The 12,208-nt window shown below is 45.7% G+C and overlaps 2 protein-coding genes across 4 annotated transcripts; one reads left to right on the top strand and one right to left on the bottom strand.

The window, feature by feature from the left end:
• The first annotated feature begins 3,656 nt into the window (after positions 1 to 3,656).
• Positions 3,657 to 5,797, top strand: LOC103971535 (oxalate--CoA ligase). 2 transcript variants are annotated; one of them, XM_009385584.3, is made up of 4 exons: positions 3,657 to 3,993; positions 4,088 to 5,147; positions 5,236 to 5,339; positions 5,416 to 5,797. In XM_009385584.3, exons 1-4 carry the CDS (start codon positions 3,793 to 3,795, stop codon positions 5,623 to 5,625), a joined length of 1,575 nt encoding a protein of 524 aa, XP_009383859.2. In that variant the 5' UTR covers positions 3,657 to 3,792; the 3' UTR covers positions 5,626 to 5,797. The 2 variants fall into 2 exon arrangements, with proteins under 2 accessions (XP_009383859.2, XP_009383851.2); XM_009385576.3 differs by having other exon boundaries at positions 4,088 to 5,339.
• Positions 5,798 to 7,399: 1,602 nt separating this feature from the next.
• On the bottom strand, positions 7,400 to 11,731 carry LOC135605377 (uncharacterized). Of its 2 annotated transcripts, XM_065095395.1 has the most exons (7): positions 11,599 to 11,731; positions 11,307 to 11,507; positions 9,164 to 9,774; positions 8,898 to 9,090; positions 8,385 to 8,449; positions 8,094 to 8,304; positions 7,400 to 8,020 (listed from the first exon to the last, which is right to left on the bottom strand). In XM_065095395.1, exons 2-7 carry the CDS (start codon positions 11,475 to 11,477, stop codon positions 7,658 to 7,660), a joined length of 1,614 nt encoding a protein of 537 aa, XP_064951467.1. In that variant the 5' UTR covers positions 11,478 to 11,507; positions 11,599 to 11,731; the 3' UTR covers positions 7,400 to 7,657. The 2 variants fall into 2 exon arrangements, with proteins under 2 accessions (XP_064951467.1, XP_064951466.1); XM_065095394.1 differs by having other exon boundaries at positions 11,307 to 11,717.
• Between the last annotated feature and the right edge of the window lie 477 nt (positions 11,732 to 12,208).

Here is a 12,208-nt window from a genome sequence, read left to right as displayed (position 1 = left end):
GCCCCCTCAAAGTCGTTGGGAACGCCCTGCACATCAAGGCGTAAGTCCCATATAGTGCCATTTGGGTGCGAAAGGCGGCTACGTGGTCCGCGGGGTCAGTGGCGCCGTCATAGGCGTCCAGCGAAGGGAGCCGGAAGTGTGGTGAAATCACTTGATCTTGTATTTCGGGAGCGAACGGGGACCCTTGGTGTCCGTCCACTCCGAGCTCTCCTTTTGACCTGCGAACCTCCTATTGTACTTCATCGAGGCGTTGACTAACGAGGCGCAACTGGGCTCGCAGGGCACTCGTCGAGTCCGCGGATAGCGCCTTAGGCTCTGGGCGACTCGACGTGTCTTCCGCCTCTCGGTTCCCGGGCTGGGCTGTTCGGTTCCGAGGCGAAGCAGGGAGCTCGGGAAGTGGTGCATGAGTCCGGGTGGGGGGCTCCCGCTGTTACAGAGGCTGGGTTATATGCGGGGGCGTCGGTTGGGAAACGAGCGGGATGATAGTTTGCACCACGCCCGCCAGTGCTCGGACTTGATGAGCGAGGTCGTGGAAGGCTTCGGGCGATACAGGCGACGGGCCGACGGGGGCGTCGGGTGGCAATAAACCCAGGTCATTGAACAACCGTCAGTAGCGCTCCGATGTAGTGGCGGGGCATTCGTCTCGGGGTTCATCACGCAGGGGATGTTCTTCCGGGGTGCTGATCGGACGTAACCCCGTAGCTGCGGGTTTGCCATAGTGGATCTGCTGATCTCTTGACATTCGGAGCCCTCCTTCTAGCGCCAATCTATTAGTGTAAACAACTTTATGCCGTGGCCTCGGGGCCGACGCGGCTTGGTTCGGGTCCGAATGCGCGGGGATCTTGCACGGCGTTCCTCGAGACAACTGAGGTGGCCGATTACGGTGGTCCGGTCGGGTCGTTGCGTCGGGAGTGAAGCTTTTCCGTAGCGCCGGGAAGATGCAACCCCGCCCTTGTACCTGCACACAGGTCGGGTCGGAAGCTCGGCCCGACCCCTCCAACAATCAAGTTAGGTAATGTGGAGGGAGTTTTTAGTGAAGAAGTGTCCTCCCCTCGTTTAGAACTCGGGGATATTTATAGGGCAGTTGAGTTTTACCTGACGTGCCTGCCTGCAGGAGGCAGGATCGTACCTCTGATGGCGTCTAACATCGCCATTGACGTTGCGTGGAGAACCGAACTGCCGCAGGGTATGGGAGTGCCTCAGTGGTCGTTCCCCTCTACTTGGGTCGGACGCGTTGGGTCAGACAACGATGAAGTCATTGTCTAAGAGCGGGTGACGTCAGCGCACATCGCATCGGTATTATTGTCCTCTTTCGAGCAGAGTATCGTCCCGTCATGGCTGACATCGTAGTGCGTCGTGTCACCATTATTACCCTCATCAGTCATGAGTCCTTTTCTGGATGCATTTGAAGCACTTCTCGCGTGCCACCCACAGCTTCTTTTCGTATGATTCCTTTTCTTGATGCATTTAGTCCACAAGCGGCTGAGTTCAATGGCGGGAAGGCCTCGGCTTCTGATACATCGGTTGTTGGTTCGGTTGAAGCCTGTGTTAGGATACCTAAGTCTTTCTTTTCCATGTGGTGACAAGACACTTTCCAAACCGGGCAATGGTATAGGGAGAGTCCGACTTCATTAGGAGAATGAAGTTAATATCTAAATGAAGTTTAACTTCGTTGAGCTTAAATCACTAGTCAAAATATCTAAATTAAAATTAATAATAATATACTTATCAAACTTCGATATGGGATTAATCGGGAGTAAATATAACGTTCATAATATTCACAAGGATGATTATGGCATATGGTTCTCTAATATCCATTTATGCATGATTTTTATTATATTATTTTTATCTTTTTTAAAGCTAAGTATAAAAATATAAAAAATATAAAAGTAAAAAAAATTATAATAAAATCAAAAAATAAATATATAATTTTATTTTTTTCGAATAAGATAATATTCTTGATTGATATGCTTATATTTTTGAAGATCAATCTTCATTGAACCTTTCATCATGATTTGAAATCTTCAATCATAATTATATATTTGAAATCTTTTCATAATTTCATATTTTATTTAGTAAGTTACCATATTATAATATATAAAATACCATTCAAACTAATCAAATTTACCTAAATAAAAGATAGATAAGACTAATTTCCTATCATCTAATCTTTGATCACAAAGAAATTATCTTACAATCGTACTGCGGCCCCATCTCAATTTTATTGATAGAGTAATAGGTCATATGACTATGTTAAGAGCACAATCGAAATTTTGTTATATTTTATCTATATTAATCATACGCGTGGTTGCTATAAAGTTTACAATTACCTCACTAACCTCTATGCGCATAATTATATTATACAGCATATAACTATCTTCACATTGCTTACATGAAACTGAAGGGTATGATGGCAACAAATTTTGTTGGGTGGAGTCTATAATATTTTTTCCTTCTACTCCATTTCATCCCGTTTCTATATTCATTTCATTTCCTGCAACATAAAACTATTTATTTAATAAACGTCAGAGCAGTTTTATTAGGAGCAGAAATTATTGGGGACAAAATAGTCATTTCAATTCATCATTAAGCCGTAATTAGACGCTGCCTTCCCCAGCGAGCAGAGACGCAATCACTTATGTCATCGGAACACAGACGGCTGCCGCAGCATTCGTGTCTTCCGCCACTTCCTTTCCAGAAACCTTCCATTACGGGTGACCAAAGTCTGCCCCCCCCCTCTCTCTCTCTCTCTCTCTATAGGTACACTCGGTGGAGGTGGAATGAAGAAACAACTGCATAAGATTCCTTGTATCAGGAATGCTTTAGGAACACTTGGTGGAGATGATTGATTCACCTGGCAAAGTGAGGCCTAATGCTACTTTGCTTCTTTATCATTTAAATTTGGTTTATTAAACATAGAGTTTTTTTCCAATATATGACATATAAACAAAAATAATTGTCAACGCATTAATCTTATATAATAAACAATTATAACGTTTTTAATCTTCCCCACCAAAAGTCGCTGAAAGATGCATCAGAAGAGAAGCAATTAAGACTGTAATAATTATCTGCAATTAGAACTGTAATTTTCTCTACTTTCACCCCTTTTTGAACACCGTTGCGGGTGAGTCCATCTTGGACTGTTTGACCAGGATCGGAAGTCTTGGGTTTCGACGACCGGGTCAAACCCCAAGGGCGGAGTTCATCGCACCCGTTCGTTATCATTCCCCTCGGTGACTATCGACGATCGAACGGTTGCCGTCAGATACATTTAAGCGTGTTCGAAAGGAGGTGAATCACGTGGAGGCTGTAACTGATATGGACACCCACTGGGATGTCCTCCGCTTTCCCCTTCGCTTCCCCCGCCTTCCCGCTTGAACCGCGCGTGACATGTTCGTTCCGTCAACGGCTCCTGTACGCAGCTTCCCACGAACGAGTTCAACAGATCAGCGGACCGATCGCAACCGTGGAGTGTGCCTTCCGGTTTCACGCGTCCACGTGTGATTGCGTAACCGTCAGTGCGGAGGCCACGGGCGCTGGAATCCTTGTGCCTTACGCGTCCTCCTGCGCTTGACACGTGTACTTACCTCCCCGACGACCTACCCCAGACGACGTGATCCCATCACCCTGCTCTATTTAAAGGCGCCGTCCGTCGCTCCATTTCTCTCCGTCCCCGCTGTGGCTCGCGCTTGTTTCTGTTTCGATTGGTGTTCGTTTGTGGTTGTTTTGGTTTGAGCCGTATCTGTTCGTTCGTTGCTTTTGTTAATTCGGGTAGCAATTTGAGTGGCGGAAATGGAAGGACTCACTCTCACCGGAGTGCTGAGGAAGGCCGCCGGAGAGTTCCCCTCCCGGCGCGCCATCTCCGTCCCCGGCCGACTCGATCTCTCCCACGAACGCCTCCACCAACTCGTGGATGACGCCGCCGCCCGTCTTGCCGCGGCCGGCGTCAGCCCCGGCGACGTGATCGCCCTCGCTTTCCCCAACACCGTCGAGGTTCGTCCGGCTTTCTATTGCCTTGGTTTGATTGATCGCCGCCGTGGGGGTCGCCGAGGCATCCGGCTGACGTGTTGCTTTGACGTTCGTGCAGCTTGTGATCGTGTTTCTGGCGGTGATTCGCGCCCGGGCCGTGGTGGCGCCGCTCAACTCCGCTTACACCGAGGATGAGTTCGTGTTCTACCTCTCCGACTTGGAGACAAAGCTGCTGGTGACCAACGCCGAGGGCAACGCGGCCGCGGAGGCCGCCGCGGCCCAGCTTGGAATCCCCCGCGCCGCTGCATCACTTCGCGACGCGTCCGGTACGCTCGAACTCTCACTCCCAGATGGCGCGACGACGGCCGACGTTGCCGTCACCCCGCTCGCTGGGCGCGTTAACGACCCCTCTGACGTCGCGCTGTTCCTGCACACCTCCGGCACCACTAGCCGACCCAAGGGCGTCCCTCTGACCCAGCTCAACCTCGCGGCGTCTGTCAAGAATATCCGGTCAGCGTACCGGCTCACCGAGTCCGACTCGACCGTGATCGTTCTCCCCCTGTTCCACGTTCACGGCCTGGTGGCGGCACTTCTGTCCTCACTCTCCGCCGGCGCCTCCGTGGCCCTCCCAGCCGCCGGCCGCTTCTCGGCCTCCACCTTCTGGGCCGACATGCGTGCCTCCGGCGCCACGTGGTACACTGCGGTGCCCACCATCCACCAAATCCTCCTTGACCGCCACGCCAGCCGGCCCGAACCGGTCTACCCGAAGCTCCGCTTCATCCGGAGCTGCAGTGCCTCGCTGGCGCCGGTGATCCTGGAGCACCTCGAGGCGGCCTTCGGTGCGCCGGTGTTGGAGGCGTACGCGATGACAGAGGCGGCCCACCAGATGGCGTCAAACCCGCTCCCGGATGACGGGCCCCGGAAGCCGGGCGCCGTGGGGCGTCCGACTGGGCTGGAGATGGCGATCCTCGACGAGGAGGGCGCTAGCCGCCCGCCGAACGTGCCCGGGGAGGTGTGCATACGGGGCCCCAACGTGACCAAGGGCTACAAGAACAACCCAGAGGCTAACAAGGCGGCTTTCGCCTTCGGTTGGTTCCACACCGGCGACGTCGGCTTCCTCGACGCCGACGGCTACCTCCACCTCGTCGGCCGCATCAAGGAACTCATCAACCGCGGAGGTACGCATCCATCTCCCCCAATTCCCATCGTACCCTGCATCCCGTTATGCAATCTCTCAGTCCTCGAATCCCTTCATCTTCTTCTCAGGCGAGAAGATATCGCCCATCGAAGTGGACGCGGTGCTATTGGACCACCCGGACATCGCGCAAGGGGTGGCGTTCGGCGTGCCGGACGACAAGTACGGAGAGGAGGTAAGCCGCTGGATCCGTTGGTTTCTTATCGGACGGCGACGATGATTCTGACATGGGTCTTATCGATCGATGGCAGATCAATTGCGCGGTGATACCGAGGGAAGGGGCGGAGGTGGACGAGGCAGAGGTGGTGAGACATTGCCGGAAGAACCTGGCTGCGTTCAAGGTGCCGAAGCGGGTGTTCATCACGGACTCGCTGCCGAAGACCGCCACCGGGAAGATCCAACGGCGGATCGTGGCCGAGTTCTTCGTGCCTCCGGCCAAGGCGCCAAGGGCCGGCGCTTAAAACCCTCGCCAATAACATACGGCTATCAACAACCATGAAGCATAAAAAATAAATAATTAATTAATTAACTATTAGAAAAAAAAAGAGGAGAAGAAAACGAAGGAGATTAAGGAGTATTCTTTGTATTTTATTTTTAATCATACTATTCAAATATAGCTTATTTATTTATGAAGCTTTTTTTTGTGTCATGTCATGCAAAGCACAAAACCTACTCTAATTAGACTTCTTTTGGCGAAAAGTAGTGGCTGACGCGCTTACCCCCCAAAATGCGATGAACCGGCTGTGTCGAAAAGTCCTCGGGTGAAGTTGACGTAGGCGGAACGGACCAAAGAGGCACACGACCTGAATTGGAAGTCGGTCTTCTGCTGTCCACCGTGACGAGGACGGAGTTGCCACCCGACCCCACCGAAACTCTCAAATACGCTTGCCGACGATGGTTGTGCGCGAATCTCGATGACGCCGAGATCGCTTCAGCACGTGCATAAAGAGCTAAAATCACAAATTAAGCCTATTTTCCCTTCTCGCTCGCATTCAACCTATCACAGCTGCGACTTTGTTCCTCCCTAAATTGAGGCTATTATAAAGCAGAGCTGCACCTTCTGGAAAGGTAGACTCGTGTCCTATGTTACGAGGAAAATGATATTTTCCAGCTTTATGACTTTGTAGATCGACGAAGATGGTTGATTTTGGGCATATTTTTCCTGCAAAGCCACCTTTGCTGACTTTTCTCCACTGTTTCGTCTTCTTCGACTGTGTTGACATGAGCGGCGAAATGTGTGACCGTTCTCTGTGATGGAAAAAATAAAGAAAAGATTTTTAATGTAATCGCTAATGTTTTGCTTTCGTAGATGGAATTATTTAATTCAAATTGATGTTCGATCTCCTTAGCATTTGTGATAACAATATGATTTGGAATCAAAATATGTCTTTTAATCTTTATTCTTTTCTACTCTTCCTTTTTATTTTTAGTAATATTCGAGTTCATGTAGTCTCGGAGGATAGGCTTAACAACAGAGTACGTCATGAAGTAGCAGTCACTCTAAAGATAGATTTGTTGATCTCCTTGTAGGTTCTTCTCCCCCATCAGTTAAATGGCCTATTGTTACCTGAGAGTATACCAAGTGCAGACGATGACAGCAGAAGAAGTCATGGCGGCCTAAACACGGCACGAAGTTGAGGAGGATGCATTCCCATGTAAAGGGAGTCAACCTGGATTTGCTCGCATGCACCAAACTTTAATGGATTAGTCTTTGCTTGCTTAGCTAATCTTAGACGGTATTGCTTGATCCACAAAGAAAGGCATGGAACAGCTCTATAATATTGAGATAAATTAGAGATCATTCAATAAAGTTACATTGCTGAAACAGCAAAACTGGGTTGTCGACACCTCTGTTTTATGCAGGGGAGGGGGAGATCCTTGTGGAAGGTGTTTGACCTGGTCAGAGACAAGGTCAACAAATGTCAACTCTCTTTACATAAATAGCATCCACACTGGACTTTAAAAGATGAAGCTGTAGCTCCATAGTGCCAAAAAATGTCAAGGAGAAAGTTGTTTCATGTGCAATTACAACTTCTGCAATCTTCTTTGCCTTCACATGGATTCTTTCTTACAGTTGGTAGCATTTGACATCAGCAAGTATATGCTGCAACCCTTGGGATGGTTCAAACCTGATCATGATACCACAGTCACAAAAGAGCAATCTTATCATGATGCCACAGGCAAGAGAATAAAGCTGCTAAAATGCAAGATGCTATATAAGAATGGTAGAACCTATGCAAAAATAAAGCCAACTGCATTTGTTTTACTGTATGAATTACAAAGAATAATTAATGTATATGTTTATGATCTTATAGATCTTACAGACCTCCCAAAGTGCGTTGGCATTTGTTCTTCTGAATTCAAATATTTCTTCATGAGCGTGGAGAGATTTTGACATCTTTTAGAGATATCAGAAATGAACAAATTGGTAGCTGCAGTTCCATGAAACGTATGATGGTGGGACTGTACTACAATCTAGCGTGCACGGAATGCTTACAACTCGTTCCCTTGTTCTACCCAAGCTTTTTGCTCCCACATCTCCACTTGCTTCACAGCATCAGCCGTCTTCTGACTCAGCTGTTGGAGCTCCAGCGGAGTGAAGGGTGGAGGCAATGTGCATGGCTCTGAAACATGAGTTGATTTCTCCATTGATTCCAACAAGAATCTCTTCACGTTATCCTGAGCAGTGCAGGCCATGGACTCCAAGCAGAACTCGGTGGCTTTCTCCGGTACAGTAGGCTTGTACCTCAAAAGCTTCGCGTATTCAGTCAATACATGCAGCATGTAATCATATACATAGTCCATCTTCACTTCTTCTGTCAGAAAGTTGCTGCTCGCCTTTCCCATGGCTTGTGCCTGTTAGAATTGGTAATGATTAGATTAGGATTATCCAAGTTTTAACCTGATAAACGTGTTACACGGTAACTACCTCCTCCTGGTGCTGATTACCCCAGTCGACGGCAAACTTGATAGCCCTGCACTTGTTGTTCTCTGGTATCGGCCAGTAGTGATGTCCCGGCACGAGACCTCTTTGGAAGAACTCGTACCAGCGAGTCTTCACAAACAATGTCGGCGAGTTGCATGCCATGATGTACTTCTGGCTCACTGACCATGCGAAACCGTCCACATATATCCTGTATCTGCTCATCAAAATCTTTCCATATGGTGAGATATGCAATTATAATGTTTTCTTGTTTAACAGAAAACAGAAGAAACTTACCGATGGCTGCATTGCTTGGCCAGGTTCGATTGCTGGAACCCTTGCTTTTCTTCCCGATTCCAATCCTGCAGAGAAGTCCTGATATTGATCAGAGATTAAAGAACTAAGACTCTAGTAATCTCATAGAACATGTAAATCTGCTAAAAGCAATGCGTTCAATGCGTGCTTCGTGCACCATAGATTTGTTTTGCTCTCTGTTGAGCTAATGGCACTTGCTAGAGATGAACCGGTCCATCTTTACAAAGAATTTCTCATGCTGAACAATTCAAAATTACCTCCTCAGGAATATAGTGAAGAAGCTTTTTCATGAGGGATTACCAATTGTGCCTAAAGGAATGCAGCATGAGAGCTGATATGATGCATCCATATTGTGTTGCTGACATTACAGCTAAGTCTATCAAAAACTTCTCAAGCTATTTCAATTGGACAGAAGTATGATTGTCATGCATTTCTTCAGATCACAAGACACAATATTTAAAGAGAGACTGAAATCAATCAGGTTCAAGAAGTTACCTGCGTATATATCCTAGCATTCCAGTCCTGTTCATTCGTGACATTGCACTTCAGAAGTTCCTGCCTGTTGCTGCCCATCGTTGGATTGCCCTTCCAAAATGCAAATGGTTCCCTATCAATCCACTTCACCTCTTCATTTGCTGCTTTCATGTCATTCATCAGTGGCACCCATGGCTTTATATTGGTCTCAGGCCTTCCAATAGCCATTAAAACCAGTTAGCACAAAGAAAAGGAACCACCATTACTGTTGAGTTTGAGCATATTACCAACCCCAGAAGGACCAGTCAGGGAAGAGTATATCCGATGTCTGATCATCCTTGCAGTAGTGGAATACCGGTGGCAGAGTCGAAGAGCTATATTCAGCGGATCTAACAGACGGCTGGTCCATGCAGTTGAACATGAGATCAAGGTCAGGGACACGCCCAGGATACCGATTAACAAGCTGGAGGATGCCCCAGAGGGTGAACACATTCCTCGTCATGGATTGTCCAAAGTATTCCTCGACATAAACTCGACCGTCAAGCACCACCAAACGGAAGGTCGCTAACTTTTGAGCACCCTCAACCATCTCTTTTGTGATTCCGGTGGACTTCCAAGGACGCAAGTCCTCGTGAATCCACCGGAAGTATGCAGGACAGGTAGGGGATTGATGGGGAGTGGTGAGGGAAAGAGCTGAGACCAGATTGGAAGATCTTTTGCAGATGGGTGATGTTTGGTTTGAACAGGTTAAGGTAATAGGCATTGCTTGTGCTTTGGAGGGCTGTGTAACTGGCACTGCTTGTGCTTTGGAGGGCTGTGTAACGGGCACTGCTTGTGCTTTGGAGGGCTGCGTTTTGAGAGACTCTGCATGGACTCCTTGTTCACTCCAACTGAAGGTCTGCCGACCCAAACAAGAAGAAGAAAATATCTCTTTCTCTTTATTTCTTTCTTTTAAGCTAGATATCATAACTCACAGAAATGACACAAAGCTGGAAATATGATACAACATTGTAATTATAGAATCAATAAACATGTAGCTCTTTTACAACCACATTGATCATATAACTATGGATAGTTTGAACTACCATTAATAAGAAATTTTATCAACAGGATTGTATGAAAGTTGGATTACAACGAGATAAATAGTTGCTTGCTGCTGTTGCAACATTCATATTTGCATGAAAGAGCTTGCTTATGCGATCTTAACATTTGCATGCATCTTCTGTTCTTAGCATTAAAGGTTTGCATTAGTAGCATTTGAATCTTAAAGCTTATTGAGTTAATTATGTCATCGTGCACCCAAAATCGACTATTTGCTACCACGAGTTTAGATTGAAGTGTGCAAAATATATGACAATTCCTAAAATTAAAATCATTAGTTCTATCTTAACCCATAGGTTTTACCTACTGAGAACTTATACCATTGGATTTCTCTCGAAGAATCACACTCTCGATTTGTAATGGTTGGAGTAAAAATAAGAGAAATAGAAGCCTCCAGAATTTGTCATAATTTGTCACAATTGTTGTTCTGCTTAATCAATGTTCCAAATGATCCAAAAGTGCATAAGAAAATTCTGAGAAATTGTGTTCCTAGTTTGCTTTTCGGCCAATTCTGCTGAAGATGTCATGTCTTAGGTACATGCTTTGTTCCGTTTCTAGTGTGGCCAATAACTTTTAGAAACTATTACTATTTTCCTTTCCTTCATTATCTTAGCATCACACAGGTTTGTCCCTATGTCATGCAATTAGATCTAATATGAAGCAGGGGGCATTCGGAACCTAGAGAACATGCAGCATGTGCATATTTGGTGAGGCCTTCCTCTGTAGTTAAAATTAGTGCCATAAGTCTGATGGTCTTGACAAGTTGAAGTACTGTTCACTCATTGAGAATTGCAACATGTTTGTTTTGGTCTCACATCAATGCACAGTTCAATTTGGTAGATGGAGAATGATATATAAGACAAATAAAAAACGTTTATCATAGAAATTTTTGGTATGAGGTCTCAAGAACTTGGTTGGCATCACTAACCAAGCAAAAGATCATCTACCGAATCAAACATGTGAAATGGATGATATCTATTTGATTAACATTACAACACAACTCATTTAGAAGAAAATGTGAAGCATTCCTTTACCAAAATTGAATCTCATGCTTTGAAGGAGTAATCTGAGATGAAAGATCAGATAGGAAGATGGACAAATGAAAACCCAATTTGTTAAGATCACTTTTTGTGAAATCCTCCGAAAGTATCAGAAAATTAGAGATTGTTTTCTGAAACAGGATTTTTAACCCCAAAATCTGCCTTTATAGTTGAAGAGAAAGGAAACACTGAGACTCTCAAAAGAAAACAAGAAATCTACCTAAGAAAACCTCGGACATAGAAATCACAGTATCAGAAAGAAGAAGAGGAAGATCCAAGGGATGCTTACTGCGCTGTTAGAGATGAAGAAAACGATAACAAGGATGGCAACCAAAGCGGCAACTGCAAGCTTAATAGGGGAATGCTTCGAGGCCGGGGCGCTCTTCCCTTTGCTCTCCAACGATGAGTGCGTCGCTTGCGACCCATGCCACAATCTGCGCAGGTTTGCCCTCATCGCCATATTTGCTGCAGCTGAATCTGGCAACAGCAGCTGAAGGAGGAGGAGGAGGAGAAAGGAGAGGAACAATTATTGGATCATCACAGAGGTGAAGTGGTTGGGTCTCAGTCTCAGGAGGAATAACTTATGGAGTTAGCCTCTTGAGAAGGGGCAGATGCCTGATGCCACCATGATCATCTCCTCCTGCACTGCTCCAGCACAGTAGACTTGTAGGAGTAGAAAGTCAACGTCGCTGCCTCCGGCTGGACCATGATTTCTCGTGTTTGGTAACAAACAACCAATAATTGCTTTAAGGGCAATTTAATAATACTATTTTAGATCCACGAGCTAATTTTGTCAGATTTAAGTGATTCAAATCGGATTGATTCGTATCGAATTAAACTTTTGTTAAATCCAAGAACGAGTATAACTAAAATATTTTCATTGAGGTAATTACTTATTACCCTCTTATTGTTAACTATTATTAGTTTTTTCATCCTTATACTTAAAAAAAAAAAAGTATGGGTTAATTTTAACTCATATGATTTTAGTCATAAACTATTTAAGCCCTTATGATTTACTCGTGTTTAAAATAATATTTATATTTTTTAAAAATATAATATATAAGTCATTCCCATCAAGTTTAAGTTAACAGATGTTAGAGTGACATACTGACTCACAATAAATCATTAATATAATTACATATATAATTTAAATTTAATAAAGGGTTAAGATCCATTTTAGCTTATATGGTT

This window comes from Musa acuminata, chromosome BXJ2-2 (assembly GCF_036884655.1).
Source record: "Musa acuminata AAA Group cultivar baxijiao chromosome BXJ2-2, Cavendish_Baxijiao_AAA, whole genome shotgun sequence".
Taxonomy (NCBI): Eukaryota; Viridiplantae; Streptophyta; class Magnoliopsida; order Zingiberales; family Musaceae; genus Musa; species Musa acuminata.
This window is presented reverse-complemented; position numbering and strand designations above follow the sequence as displayed.